The 18823-nt window shown below is 58.6% G+C and overlaps 4 protein-coding genes across 4 annotated transcripts; all 4 read left to right on the forward strand.

Moving 5' to 3' along the window:
• Positions 1 to 945: 945 nt before the first annotated feature.
• On the forward strand, positions 946 to 2580 carry LBRM_29_1060 (hypothetical protein, unknown function; the record flags this gene model as incomplete). Its single annotated transcript, XM_001566401.1, has 1 exon — positions 946 to 2580. The coding sequence occupies one exon, from the start codon at positions 946 to 948 to the stop codon at positions 2578 to 2580; it is 1635 nt and encodes a 544-aa protein (XP_001566451.1).
• A 1293-nt stretch (positions 2581 to 3873) lies between these two features.
• Positions 3874 to 6861, forward strand: LBRM_29_1070 (conserved hypothetical protein; the record flags this gene model as incomplete). The annotated part of the gene is made up of 1 exon (XM_001566402.2): positions 3874 to 6861. One exon carries the CDS (start codon positions 3874 to 3876, stop codon positions 6859 to 6861), a length of 2988 nt encoding a protein of 995 aa, XP_001566452.2.
• A 1766-nt stretch (positions 6862 to 8627) lies between these two features.
• On the forward strand, positions 8628 to 10514 carry LBRM_29_1080 (conserved hypothetical protein; the record flags this gene model as incomplete). The annotated part of the gene is made up of 1 exon (XM_001566403.1): positions 8628 to 10514. The coding sequence occupies one exon, from the start codon at positions 8628 to 8630 to the stop codon at positions 10512 to 10514; it is 1887 nt and encodes a 628-aa protein (XP_001566453.1).
• A 6835-nt stretch (positions 10515 to 17349) lies between these two features.
• LBRM_29_1090 (conserved hypothetical protein) lies at positions 17350 to 18402 on the forward strand (the record flags this gene model as incomplete). The annotated part of the gene is made up of 1 exon (XM_001566404.2): positions 17350 to 18402. The coding sequence occupies one exon, from the start codon at positions 17350 to 17352 to the stop codon at positions 18400 to 18402; it is 1053 nt and encodes a 350-aa protein (XP_001566454.2).
• Between the last annotated feature and the right edge of the window lie 421 nt (positions 18403 to 18823).

An 18823-nucleotide genomic window follows, 5' to 3' on the forward strand; every position in this document is an offset into this window, starting at 1 on the left:
CTTTGTTTCTTGAATGTGCTTTTCCATGGACGAACGCTTTGGATCAATTCAATGAGAGGTGGGAAGCTATGTGAGAGACGAAGACTAGAGAACGAGCCGAGCGCCACTTGCGCAGGCGGGGGCGTTGACCTCTCTGCAGTTCAGTGCAGGAGTGCAGTACCCCTTGTTCACCTCATTGCTGAACATGCTCACGCGTGCTTCCTCTGTCCGGGTTTTATTAGACTTCTCTCCTCCCTCCACACAGGCACTCCACGCTCTCGGTGAGGGGGCACGGGGGCAGCAGAGTGGGGTTGATGCTATCGTAAGGTGTACCAGAGGGAACTTTCCAGTGATTGAGCTCCCTCTTCGCAGCGAGAGTCACGCAGCAGATCATTCACACAGATGCGTTGCTCCTCACCTCTTCCCTTTCTCCTCCACTTCTGTTTCTCCTTCGTGCCTCCTCATGTAGTTGAGAGGGGTTCGATTCGCACGACAGCCGCTGGCGCCCAAAAGTCTTTCCCCATATCCCTTTTCCTCTCCTGTGGACCGGAGGCAGCAGCAGCAGCAGCAGCAGCAGCAGCAGCAGCAGCAGCAGTAGCAACGGTGCTACGCCCTGCTGAGACGGCAAGAATAAGAGAGATGGCAACGCATGTGTAACCGTGACGCATATTAGAACACACGTGTGTGGATGCTTCTTTAGAGAACGGTCAACGCACAGCGGGCCTCCTCCTTTCCTTTCCATTTCCCCTGTTGCGGCTTCCGTGGTTTCTTCAGTCCTCTCTCGCGCATCCACTAGCACCCACGCGACGAGGAAGCCTATCCCAGATTTTCGCCCACTTCTCTACCACATCCATAGACAGTACCAGCACCCCACAGACTTTCTACTGGTCCACTTCCTCTCCCCTTCTCCCTCACGTCTTGTTCTTTGTGACTCAGCGTGTTTGCTGTCTAGGCGGCTCTGCTACCATGCATACCAGAGCATCTCCGCAGCAGCTCCTCAATGAGCTCGCTGTGCGAGAGCGACGCGTCCTGCAGCAGTTGCGCGACCTCTCCGGTATGAACCAGTCTCCGATACCACCTAGCCGGCCCTACGAGAGTTTGCCGGTGACACCGGAGAGACTCAACACCGCATCGCTGCACTTGGCATCGTCTGTGTCCCCACCACAACCGCTTTCCTCTCCTTCGACCGCCACCGGTCATGAAGATTATCGAGTGGAGAAGCCGTCGCGATGCCAGCAAGAAAACGGCCGCCATGACATCTGCCTTCCCCCGCGTGGGACTGCGGGCAATCTGGAGCGAGACCTTCAGCGACTCCAGTACCTACTCCGACACAGTCCGCTGACGAGGACGCAGCCGTCAATCGCGGACGCAGGCGACGAGGGCGGCTCTGAAGCGACCAACGCTCAGCAGCCGCAACAGCATTTCTCGGTGGTACACAAATGGGGCGGCGCTGCAGTGGTACCTGAAAAGAGGACACGCGAGGCGCGTCGGCCCAACTTGAGTGCATCCCCAGTGACGCCGGAGGTGAAGCGCGACCGACGAGAAACGGCGGTCTACTACGCACCACCCCCGCCTCTAACTCCTTTCCCATTGTACACAGAGACGCCTCCGTTGCATCCGAGCGGTGGCTCAACTTCTCCAGCGCGACGCAGTGCGGTGCTGGACATGGACGAGGAGCCCCGTGACGAGGATGTGGCACTCGCCAGTGATGCTCTTGCACACTTTTCTCAAGTGGCTGCTGGGGTAGTAGCCGGCGGTGCACAGGACATGTTTAGAAGGGTGAATGCGACTATGTTCCCTGGACGGGCTTCAGCGAATACTGTAAGCGCCTGCACAGCGCCTCTCTACCACCAACCAGACAACACTGTGCCGAGTGAGGCGTACAGTGAGCGGTGCGCCGCCTCTCCTGTGGCTCCTTCCACTGGTACGTGGCGACGGTCTCCGGTGCGGTGGTTTGCTTCTGCTGCCGCGGCCTCAACCTCACAGAACGCACCCCGATACGAGCGGTGCGAAGAGGCGGAAGAGAAGTTAACGACTCGGTGTGTGCCTGCGTTGGACGTGTGGGCTGCGCATCGCACGGTGCATGGCGTGCCTCACGAAGCGGAACGTTCTGACTCGACTTCCATGGAGGCCTCGCTACTGCCGACAGGGATATCTTCTCGGGCTTCACGTCCGCCTCTGTCGCCGTCTCTCCAGGGGGAGCTCTCCAACGTTGACGCACCACTGCACCCAGCCCTGTCAAGTACCAGTCCGCCTCCACGCATGCCAGGGACGTCGCCTCCTCTTGCCAAAATCTATCCACCCCCCGGCTCCACTGTCGGTCTCACCTTTCCAACGCCTACCCTTGACGAGAACGCAGCCTCACCGTCCTTCGCTGCCACACTACAGAGCAAAGCTGCAACACCGCAGCCGACTTTGCACAACGGCGGCGGACACCACGGCCGCAGTGTATTGGTGGAGCCTCAGCCTCCGTGCGCCGCAACGCAGATGCAGCACGGTGTCATGCGAACCACCTCCTGGTATGCGCTGAAGGCGTTCTACGCCCGGCAGTCCAGCGCCGGTGCCTTGCTGACACCGTTGTGGGAAGATGGTATTTCATAGCTTAAAAAGCGCGGATGGAAAGCAACGACACCACAGGAGAGTTGGGGGGTATGGCTGTCTTTTTCCGCAGTAGCGCACGAGAGGGAGCTTCTAAGGAAGTGGTGGCATCATTCTGTAGGTCCCTTCAGTACCGTATGCACGCGCCCACCGATGCCTGGATTCTTGTTGTGAGGAAGGGGGGAGAGAAGGACATTCATAGACTGGTATAGAGACAGCTTATTCGGCTAGCCTAGAGGGAGACACAGACACACGCGCATCTGCTTCTGGCTTCACTATGTTCATCTGCACTTTTTCTCACAAGCTCAGTGAAACGGCTCTTCATGTGTTGCACTGCGGCCACTTCATGTTCCATCTACCGCTTGCTCTTCCTGGTGATGCGGGCCACCTAAGGGTTGGTAGCTCATGGTCCAGTACCCTCACTCTGGGGAGGGGCCAAGCAACCCCTCCATCCCTTGCCAATGCCGAGCTGCTTCTCGTGGTGGCGGTGCTTGGCGCCCGCGACGTGTCTAGGCCAGAGCGGCGTGCCGCTGCTGGTGTCGGCGGTCGGGTCGTGGATGGCGCTGCGTCGTCGCGGCCTGCGGCAGTGGGCGCGTTTGCACTGCCCGTGTGATGGGCAGGAGTGTCGGCGTGGCTCGCACGCATCCCACCCCGGGCCTCGCCGCCTGCCGGTGTGAGGAGCCGGAGCCGCCCCGGCGGGTGCGCCGTGTGTCTGCCGGCATGGTGCGGGGGGCTGTGGGGCGGTGTGTGCGGCGGAGGCTGTGGCCGGGTGGCTGGGTCGGCGCGCTGTCGTGACGCGTGCCTAGCGCCGCTCAGCGCTGCGCGGTGGGCGTGTGGCAGGGCCGCGGAGAGTGGAGCTGAGCGCATGTGTTGTATGGCAGCGAATGGACTCGTTCAAAGAACAAAACGACTTGCTTTTCTTTTCGCATTCATGTTTCTCCGCTGTTGCACGGCTCACTCTTACATGCGCTTTCCGGCATTTTGGTTGGGAATACCATACGATGAAGGAACGGAGCACTGTCCACCACACGCCTTTTGTTTTCCTCTCGACTCTTGCCTCCATACTTGTTTCACCTCTGTCTCTTTTTTGCATTCATGCGCGTAGGAAGTGCAATCGACAAGTACCTGTACGTCTGAGGAAAGGAGGCGTTGGACAGCTGCGAGGTAGGGGTGGAAGGCCACTGTGAGCCACATCAGTGAGGTCTGCTGCTTTCCTGAGCTCTAACGCAAGCACACAGGCGTGCACTTGCAACAGGAGCAGCAGCACTACTTCTGCAAGTTGTGCTCTTGCCAAGCATGGAGGAGGCATCCGCGTCACCATCTGCTGCGTCGACGGCACTAACTCAAGTGAACATAGAGTTTTCGAACAACGACGCGTTGGTGCCGGCCCCCAAGGCACTGGTCGGCACCACTGACGAAGGTAGCCGTGCTCCTTGCAATCGAAATAGCCGACGCATCCAGTTCCTCGACGACGGCAAGCTGTTCGAAGGCCACTTCACCGTCCAGTCGCGCAATCTCAAAACTATTATCCAGTACCTGGCGAACCGGCAAAGCGAGCAGGATGTCATCATCCAAGATTTGCAGAAGCAAGTGCACCTGCTGCGTACTCGCCACGTCAAAGCCAGGCAGCGGGCGGGAGGGGGTGGGGGAGCGTCTCTACGGACTGCCACTGCCTTTGGTGAGCTCCCCGCTGGGCACGGTGTGGTAGAGCGGGTGAAGAGCATCGAACAGTTCCTGCAGCTGTGGGGCGTGCGCTTAGGCGAGGTCGCGGCGCTTGTCGAGGAGCACGGCGATCCCGTCATCACCCCCGACGCGTACACCTCGTACCTGGTGGATCTGCCGGCGTTTCGCTTCGCTCGTCGCGAGACGCGCGCTTTCGTGATCAGTGCCAGCCAACAAGCCCCTATGAGCACCGCCGCCACCGCTGCGTGCGACACGGCAGCGCGTCGACGCAATACCAGCAACCAACCGAAACGAGAGACGGCCTCGGCTGGCTCTTCCTCCGATACCCAAAAGAAGTGTGACGACGGTGCTACTGAGACAGCACTCGAGAAGGCGACTGCCGCACTCGAGAAAGCGGAGATGCTCTTGGAAGAGCTGCGCAGCATTCCGGCGCGACTACCGCCGCCATCCACCACTAAGGCCCGTCGAGCGGAGAGTTCGGTATCGGTCCCGGACAAGGGCAGCAGTGGCGGTGGCGGCAGCGCAATCGATCACGAGGCCCGCGCAGACATTGAGGAACTCGCCGACTACGTGATGCGCCGCTTCCAGGAGCTAGAGACACAGTCGATCATGACGGCAGCAACGGTGGCCAGGGCTGCTGCTGCGCCGCGAGCGGAGAAGGGTGGTGGCAACAGTGGAGGGGGAGGCGGGGCTGCTGCTGCCGCTAAGGCTGCCTCAGCACGCCCCAAGCAAGCGCCAGCGAAAAAGCCGGTCTCGAACACCATCTCCCCCTCGTCAGCACCGGCTCCTTCTCCGCCGCCGGGTGTGGTACCTGGTGAAGTGATTGATACTGTTGCCCGCGAAGACGCTGCGGCATCGCTTGACCTGCTAGAAGAACTGGAAGTGACGATGGAGCGTCGGTTCAAGGAGGTAAATGGTGTCCTTGCGAACATTGCGGTGCGCACTGCTTCCATGGCAAAGCGCATCAGCGGCGGTGCTCCTTCTGAGGCTGAGACCGAAAAGCAGCAGCAGCGCACCGGCTCGCCGTCGTCCTCGAAGAGCGTGTCGAGCAAATCACGATCGCCATCCTCAGGCAAGCATGCCGACAAGAACACTGAGTTGAAACCAGCTGTGGAGGATGTCGAGACGGAGGTGGAAGACGCCCGCGTGTCGGCGTCTGCATCTCCTATGCCATCCTCAACCTCCAAAGTGTCTCGGCCGTCAAAAGGCAAGGCAAAGCAGATTGTCAGTGACCCTGCTGAACCTCTCATCCCAAGGGCCGGGGTCGATCAGGTGGCCAGAGAGGAAACGGCGATCCTCTCAGACCGAGTCAGCGACCTAGAAGAGGAGTTGCTGGATCGGTGGAAGGCGATGGAGGAACGACTGCGCATTATAGGCAGAGCGGCCATGAAGCAGAGCGCAGCTAGCGCCGCCGCAGGGCCGGGCGGCACAACTGCCACAACGGTGAGCCGAGCCCCTGTGGTGGATCGCAAAGCCCGCGAGGACGCCGCCCTTTCTCTCATGCGGCTACAGCAGCTGGAGAAGGACTTAGTACAGCTGAAGCGACAGTGGGGTTCTGCAGGTGCTGCCGCCAGGTGTGCCCTTGGCAGCGCTGACCCACCTGCAGGCCCAAACGAGACGGCACTCACCCCGGCGGTCGTATCCATGGAACCGAGCGTGCTGCTGCGGGATACGTATGGAAGCAAAGTTGCTGACCTTGAGAAGGAGGTGGAGCAGCGAATGGCGGATGTAAATGAGGCCATTGCGCAGCTGAGTAGTGGGGCCATAGGGATCACGCCCGGCCTCGGCTCCGCTGGCTCGGCGGCGCGAGTCACGGATGGCACTAGTCGAGTGGACGTGCTTTTCAATCTTCACACGCTGGCGCGGACGGCCCCCTCAGCACCTTCAGCGGAAAGCCTCGCAATTTTGCCTGACCAGACGCAAGCGCATCGATCAGCGGTCACTTCACCCTCCGCTACATCGGCTCAAAGCCACCTAACCTTACGGGCAGTGGACGCCGATGCGCTTCCCGCTGTAGCAACAGAGGGCTGCTTGCCGGAAGTGAACCCATCGCGGCGCGCTGAGATGTATCAGTCGCTGCTGGCACTCGGCTACGGCAAGAGCTCCGACGCGGGTCTCTTCACCGCCTACCCAATGAATGACACACCCTTGGGGGCTAAGCGCACGACAATCAGCCGCCTACGCCCGCCTGACGAGCCAACGTTTGGCTCCAATCTTGTACAGCGTGCCGTGATTGACCTGCCGGCAGACACCACGATAGCCGCTGCCGAGGAGGCTGTCAATGCGGCGGAAAGGCGGATTTCTGTTGCGAGTGGCACCGCCGCTGCCGCGCCTCTTGCTGCCGGTGTGCAGCGTGAGGCTGTTGCCGCAGCTAGATCTTCACACCTCGAAGGTCGCTCCTTCTCCGTTTCTCCTCTACCCGGGGCTCCCAACGGCAGCATCGCACGTGTGCGCATGTCGGAGGTGAGAGGCGTGTCATTTACAACGCCGAAGTCGCCACGTGAGCGCCGCCGCGAGACTCTTGGTCACACCGAGCCGTGCCTGGTTGTCAACTGCGCGTGGTGCGATGCCGAGAAGGCACCGGAGTCGGTCATCACGTAAGCCGTAGATCCTCACGTGTGTGTGACCAAAGGCGTGGGGGGGGGGCGGGGATTCGCGTGCTGCGGCTTCACCTTCACGGGGATGTAGGCATTCGCGCTGCCGATCTTCTCTTCCCCTCTGCTTGGGAGAGGGCTAGGTGGGCAGAGAATGGGCTGAATGACAGGCCACGTATAAGCCGATGTACATTAGCGGTGAGTTTTCTTTTCATTCTCCTTTTGTGTGTGTTTCTTTGTATGTGGCTGCATGTGCGTCTACCTGTTCATCTGACTGAGCGGCACGCAGCAAGGCGGCCAAGGGAAAAGGCTGCAGCGGCACTGGAAAGGGAAGAAGCCATGAAAAGAGGAGAGGAAGGGAAATAGGCAGAGTGCGATGCAGTCCTCAACCACAGCGTCTCCTTCTTCCTCCGCTCTCTACGCGTTTTCTCTTTCGGATTGGCTCCTCGTTATGTCTCCTTTGCACCCAGGCGAGGAGGTCAGATAGAGAGAGTGACGGGTAGCAGAGAAGCGTCACTTTCTGTATTTCGCTCTTCTCCTCTCCCGTGACTTCATTTTTGCTTTGCCCTTATTTGCTGCGGCGTTTGTGCACACCCGTGCCTTGTCCCGCACCTGCCACTTTGCCCTAACTTTCTTTACCTCATGTACATGTACGACTGCAGGCGCCTCTTTTCAACCGCAGCCATTATCATGATTCTCGCCATCGTCGCCACTGCTGTTGATGGCGTTATCCCCTTCTGTTCCTCCTTTATTCGCGTGCCGCTGCTGTGATCTTGGTACTATCACACTGTGTGGACTCCTTAGCTTGCTTCCGCACCTTCATGTTTCTCTCTCGTGGGTGCATCACTGCGAACTCTTATGTGTGTACACGACACCAACAGTGACCTGAGCCCAACTTGGAAGAGAACTAAAGAAGGCCAGGGTGCAAAGAAACAGGGTGGTGCCCTCTAGCACCAGAGGGCACCACACGGACAAGCCAGTCTCAAGCGCAGGCGGGGGGGGGGTCATCAATAAAGGCCTGTATGTGGGAGCATCGCACTAATGCGCAGTGACTGCCGCTTCTCTACGCAACTTCTCTCCCTCTCTCGCGTCATGTGCTCTGTCTTCCGCGATTTAACCAGGACCCGGATAGTCTCTCTCGGAGGGAGACAGGGTTAGGAAATTGGTGAATGGCGTCTCTCTGGTGACCGCTGTCAGCACATTGTTCACTTCTCCAGTTTCTCTCGTGAACTATTCTGTGTTTATTGTTTGCTGGACCCTTCACACTCATGAGCTTTGCTTTCTCCCTTTTTCTCCATCTCTCTTTTTCTCGCGCCCATTCGCGTATGCTCCGCGTCTCCGGTTAGGCATCTTCTCTACTCCCTCTCTTCGTTCGACAAGGTTGCACGCCGTAGCACCCGTGGGCGTGTGTTCGAATCCCGAGCTGTGCGTCTTCGTTTCTTCGACAGTACGAGGGCCGTAGCGAGCACTGAAATAGGCTGGCTGCTACGCTGTTAGATAGAGAGGGTCAGTTGCTAGTGACGCTGGGAGACACCATTGAAGGGAGAGACCATCTTCTCACCGCAGCCCTCTTCAGCTTCTCTTTGCTTCTTTTTTGCTTTTCGCCCCATTCCTGTGTATTTCCGGCGCAACCCGTTTGGCCCCCCCCCCCCCCCCACACACACACACACATCCACACATCCACACGTCCATCATCGGTGGCTGCACGTGCAAAGGCGTCACGCCCTCCCACGTTCCGTCCCTCTGTCCGTGTTCACACCACACGGCGCAATAATGCCGAGCATCGACGTCGATGTGACGAGTGTGCCGGACATTATCGAGGCACAACTAACACTGAGCTACAGCCGTCTCACCGATGTGATACGCGTCATCGTGGAGCAGGGCAACAGCCATGAGGACGACATTGATGAGATCCGTGATCGCCTTGGGAAGCTGGTACAGGAGAACAGCGCCTTGCGTGCCGAGATCGAGGCACTTAAACAGGCGAAAGGACCCAGTGAGGAGATGACTGCGGCGGTCGAGGACCTTAAGTCAACTGTGGCCCAGCTCTCGGAGAAGGTGGCAGCCAATACAAAGGCCATCACAGCCAACACTGAGCACATCGAGGCCAGCGACGCGGCACACAAGGCGTACGCGGCTGATGCGGAGAAGCGTTCGAGTGAGCAGCAGGGGGCCATGAAGGCCACCTTCGACAGGCACGCTGAGTCGGTAGGGCAGCGCGTGTCCACCACTGAGATGTCGCTGCGTGCGCTGCGGGCCTTTGCGGATCTCTGGGGTGCCGGGCCAGAGCAGGTGTTAGAGATGGGCCGGCGGACTGATAAGCAGGAGATGGAGCATAGCCTTGAGGACCGCACCCGATATGTCCTCTCACTGCCCTCTTTCACAAAGATGCAGGAGGAGATGGGGGTACTGCGGGCGCTACTGCAGCGTCAAGCGGCAGATGCGCTCGCAGCCAAGACGAGCGAGGTAGCGCGGACAAGTCGCACGTCCTCGTACACGGCTGCAGTGGCCGCTCCAGTGGAGGCGGTGGATTCCTCGGGCGAGATTGTGAGTCTTACTCACGCGATGCGCTTACTGGAGCAGGACATGGAGGCAGTGCAGCAGCAGCGTTTGCCTCTGTTGGAGTCTGCGATGCGCGAACTGCAGGGGCGCATCAACCCAGAGAAGCGCATCAGCGGCACGGAGAAGGATGTGGACCACTTGTGCGGCCAACTCGCTCATCTCGAGGACCGTCTCAACACGCTTCTCGGTCAAACAGGGGAGGTGAGGGAAGATGGTATGGCTGGGGCCCACCCCGGGCTGGTAGACTTGGCTCGTCGCCTTTCGCTGTTAGAGGGGGCAGTGGAGGGCTTGCCGCGTGGCAAACACGCCCCGCCAACCACCGATATCTCCGCAGCTGGGGGTGAGACGGTGTGCGTGGATGGGGCTGCCGCAGCAGCACCGGCGCGTCCTTCTTCCCGTAATTGGGGCAGTATCCCTGCCACCGGACGTCCGCCTTCGGGTCGCGTTGGCGGCAGTGGTGTCCTGCCGCCGCTTGCCAAGGAGCCCCCAAGCAGCAGCAGCACTGTGGCTGAAGGCGAGCCAGTGTCGCCGCCGCCTCGCCGTGCATCTTCTTTACTGCACAGCTCCAATTCAAACGAGCTTGGACAACCGACAGTGGAGGTGCTGCGCCGGCAGGAGGCGTCGCAGCCCAGCGTTATCGCCAATGGCAGGCGTATTTCAGTGGCGGTGGAGCCGGATGATGGGCTGCGCCGCCGCGTAGCCCAGCTAGAGGAAAACTCCGCCATCCTCGAGGTGAACAAGGCGGACCGCAAGGAGCTGCGTGCAGTGGAGGAGGCGCTACGCAATGCCCTTAGCTCACAGCAGCTATATCAACAACATCAACAGCAGCTGCCACATCAGCAACACACCCTGGCCTCGAATTCAACCTATAATGTACCGCCGCTGGTACCGCAACGTCCCGTCTCAGCAAATGACCGGTGCGCCGTTTCCGATTACGCAGTCAATCAGCAGCGTGGGGGCGGCGTTAGCCGGTCGACCTCCGCGACGGCAGGACTTGGTCGTCCGATGTTCGTCGGCTCATCATCGTCGGTGTACCTCCGCGACGGAGCGCAGCTCACGAATGCCACGGTATCGCCGATGCAGCTGTATCGACAGTGAGGATATGGTGCCTGTGCACGGGGAGGCGGACAGATGAGAAGCAAGATCGTGTGAAGATGTGCGCTGAGCCGACGGTCAGAGAAAACGTGCCTTTCTTCCTTTCTTTTCGCTTGTCTGTGCATTTCCACTGCCGTACTCAATGGGGTTGTGATGCTGGCAAAGTAGGGATTGCGACAAGGGTCGCTGCTGGACCACAGCCGTTTTCCTCTTTTATTGTGAAAGCATGCGCCTGTGCACATCGCTGTGTACCTGCGTATTTCACAGCTGCCACTGGCAGTTTTATACAGCCAAACACCCCCCCTCCCATACACCCACAGACCCAGTCTAGCGCTGATACGTGTCTCTACTGCTACTACTAACGCCCTATACCGCCACCTGCTCGCACTCTCTCGTTCAGGCTCGTACGTGCATGTTTCAGAGCGCTGTCTTGCTTTCCTTATCTTCTGTACATGTATGTTTCTCGGAGATACCGGGTTTCATACTTGGGGCTGATGCCCTTTCGATATTCTCTTCCCCCTCGTCCTCTTCCTCCTCGTCCTCTGTTTGTTTGTTTGCGATCTCGTCCCCCCCTCTCTCCTTTCCTGCACCGTCGATCGTGAGGCTTTTCTTTTGCGTTGCAGGCGTTCGATCTTGTTTGTGCTGGTCGTGTCGTGTCCCCAGCCCTTTTTTTGCTGTGGTGTGCGTGTATGTGCGGCATAGGCGGGTGATGCGTCTTTTCATCTTTTTCGTTTTTCTCTTCTGTGCTTCGACGCTCTCTTCTGTTGTTCCTTTTCGCTCCTCACCATCGATCTCCAGCGGTGCTCCAAAAAGCACGCGCTTCCACGCACGCATACACGCAGACGCCTCCTCCTCCTCCCCCGCTTACGTTCTTCTAATTGGATGAAGGAGCGGAAAAAAAGGCAGGAGAAAGGGAGAAAGACAAGTGGAAGGGGAGAGGGGAAGATAAGACACAAGCCACTTTGCCACTCGAGGGAAAGAATGAAGAGTAGGCCAAGCACATACAAGGCCTCTGTAATTGATGGGGATCATGGCAGACTACGGAGGCAACGCCTTCTAGGAGAGCGAAGGGCACCACACTGTCAGCTACGCCCACAGTCAACTTCCGCCTTCCCTGCGGTTGCCTGCAGGTGGCGAGGTACGTTCCCTCTCCTTTTCTCCTGTCGTTTTAGTCTCTTCAGCAGCAGCTGTTTGTACGGGTGGAGTGGAGAGGAAACAAAAGAGAGGAAAATGAGGAAGTGCGCTCGGTGCTCGGTGAGCGGCTCATAACCCTCTGTTTGCTGTTTAGATTGCATACTCCCTCTCATTTTGTCACTGTTCGCGCGCGCTCTCTCATCTGCCTGTGCCCCACCCCTTATACACCCCCTAACGATCGCAATCGGTGCTTCCTCCTCCTCCTCCTTTTCGCACCATACCTTTCGGCCTCTATCTTTTTCTAGTATGTACAGTCATGTCCCATGGCACTCAACTCAAACCCCTTTCATCATTTCTACCCTCTTCTTTCGTTCACTTTTTTCTGTGCGTGTGTGTGTGTGTGTTGCGATGTATGTGCGTGTATGGGCATGCGCGTGTGCGCGAGCGTGCAGTCGCCTTCGTTTCCCTTGTGCGTTGGCTTCCTTCGCTCTCTTCCCGCCCCTCCCCTTCTCGCGTTGTTCCCTCCTTTTCCACTTGTGTGTATTTCGTTGTTCCCCTACATGCAAGAAGAACGCACTCCGTGGGATGATCAGCTGCACAAACAGTAGCACGCAAGGAAAAAGGAGACTGCCGAGTAAGCGCTGTCGAAGATGCACCCTACTTACACTACCAGCGACGCTCTCTTTCTCTCTCCTCTTTCCTTCGCTGGCGGGCGCAGCCATACACACATAGAGAGAGGAAGTCTTTGCACGTTTGCGCATTTGCATTATTATGGTCTTGCATTGGATGCTGCACAAGGAGGTTTTCTCGTGATGACAACTATGAGGCCTTTTCCTCTTGGTTTATTCCATCGCGCCTCCTCTGTCGTGGCGCCATCGACATGTCTGGGCGCTCCACGTGTAGTCCCGTTTATTTTGATCGAGTGGTGCAGGCACTTTGGTTGTGCAGGAACCCTGCACTAGAAGCCATCCCTCTCCCTGCTTCATTTCCCCCCTTTTTTCACCTTTCCGTCGAGCGTGCGCTTCTCATATATTGCCTGAGCGATTTGTACGTGTCCGCCTGCATGCGTGAGTGCGGGGACCCTTTTGTGTGCCTGCGAGTGAGTGAGCCTTTCTCAGCATTGCAGGCGTTGCCTACATTGTGCGATATCAACGCTGCGGAATGGGACGCAAGCCGTACAGTGATCCTCGATGCGGCATCACTGTAATCGAGTGTAGGCGACCATGCGGCAGATCGCACTACAACTGGAAGTAGTTTTAAACAATCCACTAGAGAGAAGTGTAGCCGCTGGCGAACGTCGCGGAGAGCGCCATCCCAATGTACATGCTGCCCGCGCACCCTTCCCCCTAGCGTCATCGTCGCTGGCGCAGCAGGCGAGTCTGTCGCCACCGTAACCAGGTAAGGGGTTGTCAGAGGGAGCGAAGGAGCGACTAGAGTTCTCTAGGGAAGGTCTCGGGTCGTAGGCTCGCTTGTTGTTCACCCCCGCAGGTGCCGGTGTACAAGTCTTGTTGAGGTCTCCTGGTAATCCCTAATCTTCCACCTGTGTCGGAAGAGGCGGAGGGCCACCGCCCGATAGCGACCGCGTCGAGGTCGAAGCGCAACAAACCCTAGCAGCACAAGCAGGGCTTCTCTGTACAGTAAAACATCGGCACTGTTTTTCACCTTTCCCTTCACACTGGTTGAACCTCCCCCTCCTTTTCAGAAGGGACCCTGCGTCCAGCGGCACACCCACCCACCCATACACAAACACCCTAACCATTCCGGTAAGATGTGATGAGGGCGCTACCGGACGCAAAGAACGTCAAAAGAGAAGCAAACGTCGGCCCAGCGCGGTTTCTGCCAGGCGCTGTGTCGCCATGCGCCTCTTTCCATCACACACCCACACACCCACACACCCACCCACACACACACTCTCTCTCTCTTTCTCTCTTGCTATCTGCGTAAGAGTGCGTGTGTGTCGCGGGTTCAAAGAAAGTGGCATTAGGAGGGGGGAGAGGATGAGTGTGTACTGCCTCGGTGGTCCTCCAAGTTATTCAGGTCTCTCCCTCTCTTTCAGATGCCCTCTTATTTCCCGTCAGGGCCTCATACTCTCCTTTGTGCTGTCGCTCGTCTATAGTCAAGGGCAGCCTCTACCTCAGTGCCTTCTCTTTCTCCTCCTGCTGCTCTCTCTGTCTTGACAACCCACTTGTGATGACGTTCTGGTTGCTCTCGTGTGATGCCAGTTGCTTCGCTCGCTTCTATTGAGTGGGGGGGGGGGGCGGCAAACACCCAGAGACAGTCCCAGACATACCCCCAAAGGCTTAAAGCTACAAGACAGTCTTTCACATATCCACACGTGAGGTATGGCCGCCGCAGACACTTTTGATACTGCGGTGTAGGTGTACCTGAGAGCGGTGAATGAGGACCATTTTTGCTTCTCTTTGCCTCTCCCGTCCGTGGTGAGCGAGGGCAGCTTCTCCCTACTGAGCCAAGGCGAGAACGCCATTTAATCACCGAACTGCATCTCCAACGAGGATCAATTGTGCACCACTTTGTGTGCGCCGCCTTAGTGTTCTTCAAGCAAGCTGGACCGGGCCCCGGTGGGACTTTAATGCGAACCTTTGTTTGGATCCCGTTAGCACATGGGCTCGTGATCCTCAATCAAAGACACGTCCACCCTGTCGTTCGCCGAGTTTGATGAAGACTGCGCGTCCCTCAGTCAGGACGGCATCACAGACGACTCGTGGGAAGACCTCATGGAGGACACCGCTCGGTGGGTTTGCTATTCCCCTCCCCGCAACGCATCCATCACAACACTCCTGCGAAATGAAGTAAGCATCTCGGATGTGTGCATTACACAGCGCCAACACAACAAGCGTAGGAAGCACCTGAAAGAGCCGCCTCGCCATTTTTTCACCAGGCGGCGACAACGAAAAAGAGACGAGTGAAGAGAGCCGCCCCTTGTCTTTGAATTCGTCGAAGGCGCTTAGGATGCTTCAGTCCTACATTGCCTTCCGCCAGCCTGAATTCCGGCTTAAACAGACCCAGGGAAACCCAAGAGGGCTCTTCAACGCTTCCTCGGCGGCGTACAAGAAGTTCGCCAGAAAGGTCGTGCCGGTTTAGAAATTTCACTCCGCCTTGGGAGCAGCACGAGCTGAGAGTGGCGCATTGCCCCTCCCCTCCAGCAAGCGACGCCGCTGAGCGGAAGCGACCTGCTCTTCGTGTGCGCCGCTGCTGCTCGTGCGGAAGGCGGCGCGTCGATGGGGCGAGGCCCAGCGCCAAATAGCCACGGCGCACACCCCGCCTGCCCAGCGGCGGGGTCGCCCTGTGCTGTGATGCCGCGACCAAAAGCAGCAGAGCCTGGGCATTCCTCGCCGATGTGCTCTGCGTGATGCGCGTGGGATGCAACGGGGGCTTTGGTGCAGTTATTCATGTCAAGATGAGGAGGGAAGCTTCCGGGCGGGAAAGTGTTTGTGCGCCCCTCGCCTCGGATACGAAATGCCTTACTCCCGTGCGGGTGCTCGGCTCGCGGCCTGGGGTGGGGAGGGGTGGACCTACACGCCTCACACACCCTACCCGAGGCAAGCCTGCTGCTGCCGGTAATTCCACGCTTGGCAAAGCATACACCGAGCTACCCGATATTAGGGGCCTTACAGTACGCTACAGCGCCGAACAAGTCAGCGCCGCACGCCACTCGGGGACAGAGTTGCTGCCCTCTCTACTGTTGTGGCGGCGGAATGGGTGTCGGTGCTTGTCGAGCCACCATTGCCGGTGCCGCTGCATCCAATCCCGCCAAGGCTCTCCCCGAGCACGCCTACCAGCTGCCGAAGCGGAGCGGACCCCTCCCCCTTGCGGGTGGTGCGGGTGGAGGTGATGCCCTTTGCCCCGAGTTGCGTGGCGAGATGAGAGACGTGAGGCAGCGGCGGACGTGCAGCCCGGTTGGGTGTCTCCCCGGCAGGCGCCCCCCCCTCTCCGCGCGCTCCACCGGACACGCCACTGCGCCCCGCCAGCGACAGACACGGATGGCCAGGGCCCACTGGCAGCCAGCATGACTGGAGGCGAGCGCGGCACCGAGCCCTCTCCTCGGATCGGCTTTCACCGTAGTGGAAGAGAGGAAGGGACGTCTCAGACGGTGGCTCACCCCCTGGCCGCGACAAGCCAGCCGCTGGCTGGAAAAGAGCATCGTTACGCAGCCCCGGGAGCTCGTGCTCGACGAATGTGGAGGGGTGACGGAGCTGACAGCGTCCTTGTTGCAGGTGCTTCTTCCCCTGCACCTGCGGGCGCTCTTCAGCTTGCGAGCCAGAGGCGGCTCCGTGCATCAGTGACGAACGCGCACCCAACGGACTTGGCCGCTAGACCAGCGGTGATGCAGATGGTGGCAGACAGCATTGGCCTGCCATCCTCTGTGTGTGCGAGGCGACTCACCTCTAGCGATCACTTGAGCGTGTGGATCGACAGAACCCAACTGTCGGGTTGTCGACACAGGCGGTGGGGACAACCCTGCAGGCGACTCGAAGCGCCGCGAAAACGGTCGACAGCACCTTTTGAGCAACAAACGAGACCGGCGTCTCCCCTAGGCACGGGCTTGCTGGCGTGTTGTTGGACGGCAGCTTTGGAACGGGCTGTGTCGGAGAGCAGACGTGCACCAAACTGAGAGCTGATGCGACCAAGCAACTGCCACGGGAAGGACTGGGGCAGCTCATGTGACGCCTTTGGCCTGCTGCCCGAGTCCTGGACGTGCCTTCTTGCACATTTTGTGGTTTTCTTACGATGACGCGCCGCCTGATTTTCAAGCGGCCACGGGCCGTCGCCTCTTTGCGCCGTGGGCGGATTTGCTGCAGACTGAGATCTCCATGCTTGTGCAACTCCGCGAGGATGGGGAGCGGCATGCGTTCCCCGACATACGAGGCAGACAGTCGTTGCCGGTAGCGGTTGAGTGGCGTCAGGCGCAGGTGGTGGCAACAACGAAACGGAGCACTGCGTGCTTGACTGTGTTCGTGCGGCATTCGCGCCATTTACGGGGAGCGCGAAGACACGCACGCATCGACAGTACGGCGGGCCTTTCCGCCCTACGTAAGAGCTACACATGCGGTCGTGCGACACATGCTGAGATGCCTACAACGATGACCGGACTCCCGTACGCGGTGATGGCCCAACTCATTATGTCTACTGTTAATCCTGCAGACGGCCTGAGCCGCGACCCCGTATACCACCCAAGATGGAGTCTGCCGAGCGACATGAGGAAGACAGACATGATGGAAAAGGAACGGGGTGGACTCGACGCTTTTATCGACGTTGTCGAGGAGAGAGGCGGAAATTCCGTAAGAGCGGAGTACAGAGGTCCGTTTCTCCCCTACCTAAGCGATGCCCGACTAATGCTGGTGGCATCGGCTCATCGCAGGCTCGAAGAGGAGAGTGGAACCGCTCAACTCAACAGGCTACCCTCTTCTCCCTCTTTAGCTCTTCTCTCCCTCCTCTCTGTGATTTCACACTCGCGAGGATAGGAAGTATTCATAACAGTGGCGCATCGTGCGCTTCCTTCTCGGAGTGGCTGTCTTTGCGGGTCTTTCGTTTCTTCTTTCACCCCAGCTCGAGCCTTTCTCTCAGCGCTCATTCCTGTTTGTCCACCGTACCGACACACACATCCATAAGCACGCACACTGTCAGCCGGACACGTTCTGGGCTATCGCTTCTCACTTCCTCATTCGCTTTTTCCTTCCTAACCATGCAGATGATGCGCGCAGTCACCCTGAAGGGGTTCGGAGACACGGACATGCTCCAGATCTCCTGCATTCCCAAGGCCGCCATCACTCGCGGGAGGGACATTCTCATCAAGGTGAGTGCGGCTGGAGTCAACCGCGCCGACGCGGCTCAGCGCCACGGTCACTACCTTCCGCCAAAAGGCAGTAGCGAGGTTATGGGACTGGAGGTGTCGGGTGTCGTTGAGCAGGTAGGGGTCGATGTGAAGGACTTCAAGGAGGGCGACAAAGTGATGGCGCTGCTGCGGGGTGGTGGTTACGCCGAATACGCCGTGGCACACGAGGGCAGCGTCATGCACATCCCACGAGGCTACTCCTTCATTGAGGCAGCCGCAATACCAGAGGCGTTTCTCACTGCATGGCAGGCACTCAAGTACCACGGCCACTGTCGCAAGGGCCACCACGTCCTCATTCATGCCGGAGCCAGCGGCGTGGGCACTGCGGCAGCGCAGATCGTCGAGAAGCACTTTCAGGCCTTCGCCGTCACAACCTCCTCAGAGCTCAAGGTGGAGGTGTGCAAGAACTTTGCGAGCATCAACCTCGCCCGCACCCCGGATGAGACCGGGATGTGCTTTTCTCCGAAGGTGAGGAACCTCCTTGGTGAGGGTGCCATCAATCTTGTCCTGGACTCTGTCTTTGGTGGGTCGTACATCTCCGAGGATGCCGCGGTACTGGCGAAGGACGGCCGCATCATCGTGCTCGCCTTCATGGGCGGCGCAAAGGTGCACTTGAACTGCCTTCCTCTGCTGCGACAGCGCGCGCACATCATCTTCTCGAAGCTTCGCTGCCAGTCGGACGACTACAAGGAGAACCTCGTATGCACATTCGAGAAGGAAGTACTCCCCTACATAAATGAGCGGGTGATTGTGCCGGTGGCGAACAAGACATACCCGTTAGAGGAGGTAGCGCAGGCGCACGCGCGACTCGACGACAGCAGGGCGTGGGGTAAGATCGTGCTAACGTTCAGCAACTCTCTCACAACGACATCCGTGAATCGGCTTCCCACTCCAAAGGCGTAGACTACACGTGTTGCATACAAACGCACAGAGCGAAGATGCCGGTATGGCGGCGGGCACGAGCCGAGGGCAAAAAAATGGGGACGATGTGGCACCTGAGAGGGAACGAAGGATGGTGATGGGGGAAAGGGGTAGGCGCGATGCACTTCGCCTTCTGCACAAGCTTTCTGACTCGTCTTCAAAGATTCTTCCCTCCTTGCGTTCCTTGGGTTCTCTGGTGCCTCTTCGCCATGTGGTAACGCCGCTCCACAAGAACACTGTCAATAATGCGCTACACATCCACAGTTCTTACAGTGAGTGTGAAGATGATCTACCCACAGAGACACTCGCGTGTGCGCCGTTGACTCAAACCTGCTTCTCTCCACCATAATCCCCCTCTTCACTTCTCCTTCCGGTTTAATCAGGCGGCTGACCGTCCCAGCAC

Source organism: Leishmania braziliensis, chromosome 29 (assembly GCF_000002845.2).
Source record: "Leishmania braziliensis MHOM/BR/75/M2904 complete genome, chromosome 29".
NCBI lineage: Eukaryota > Euglenozoa > Kinetoplastea > Trypanosomatida > Trypanosomatidae > Leishmania > Leishmania braziliensis.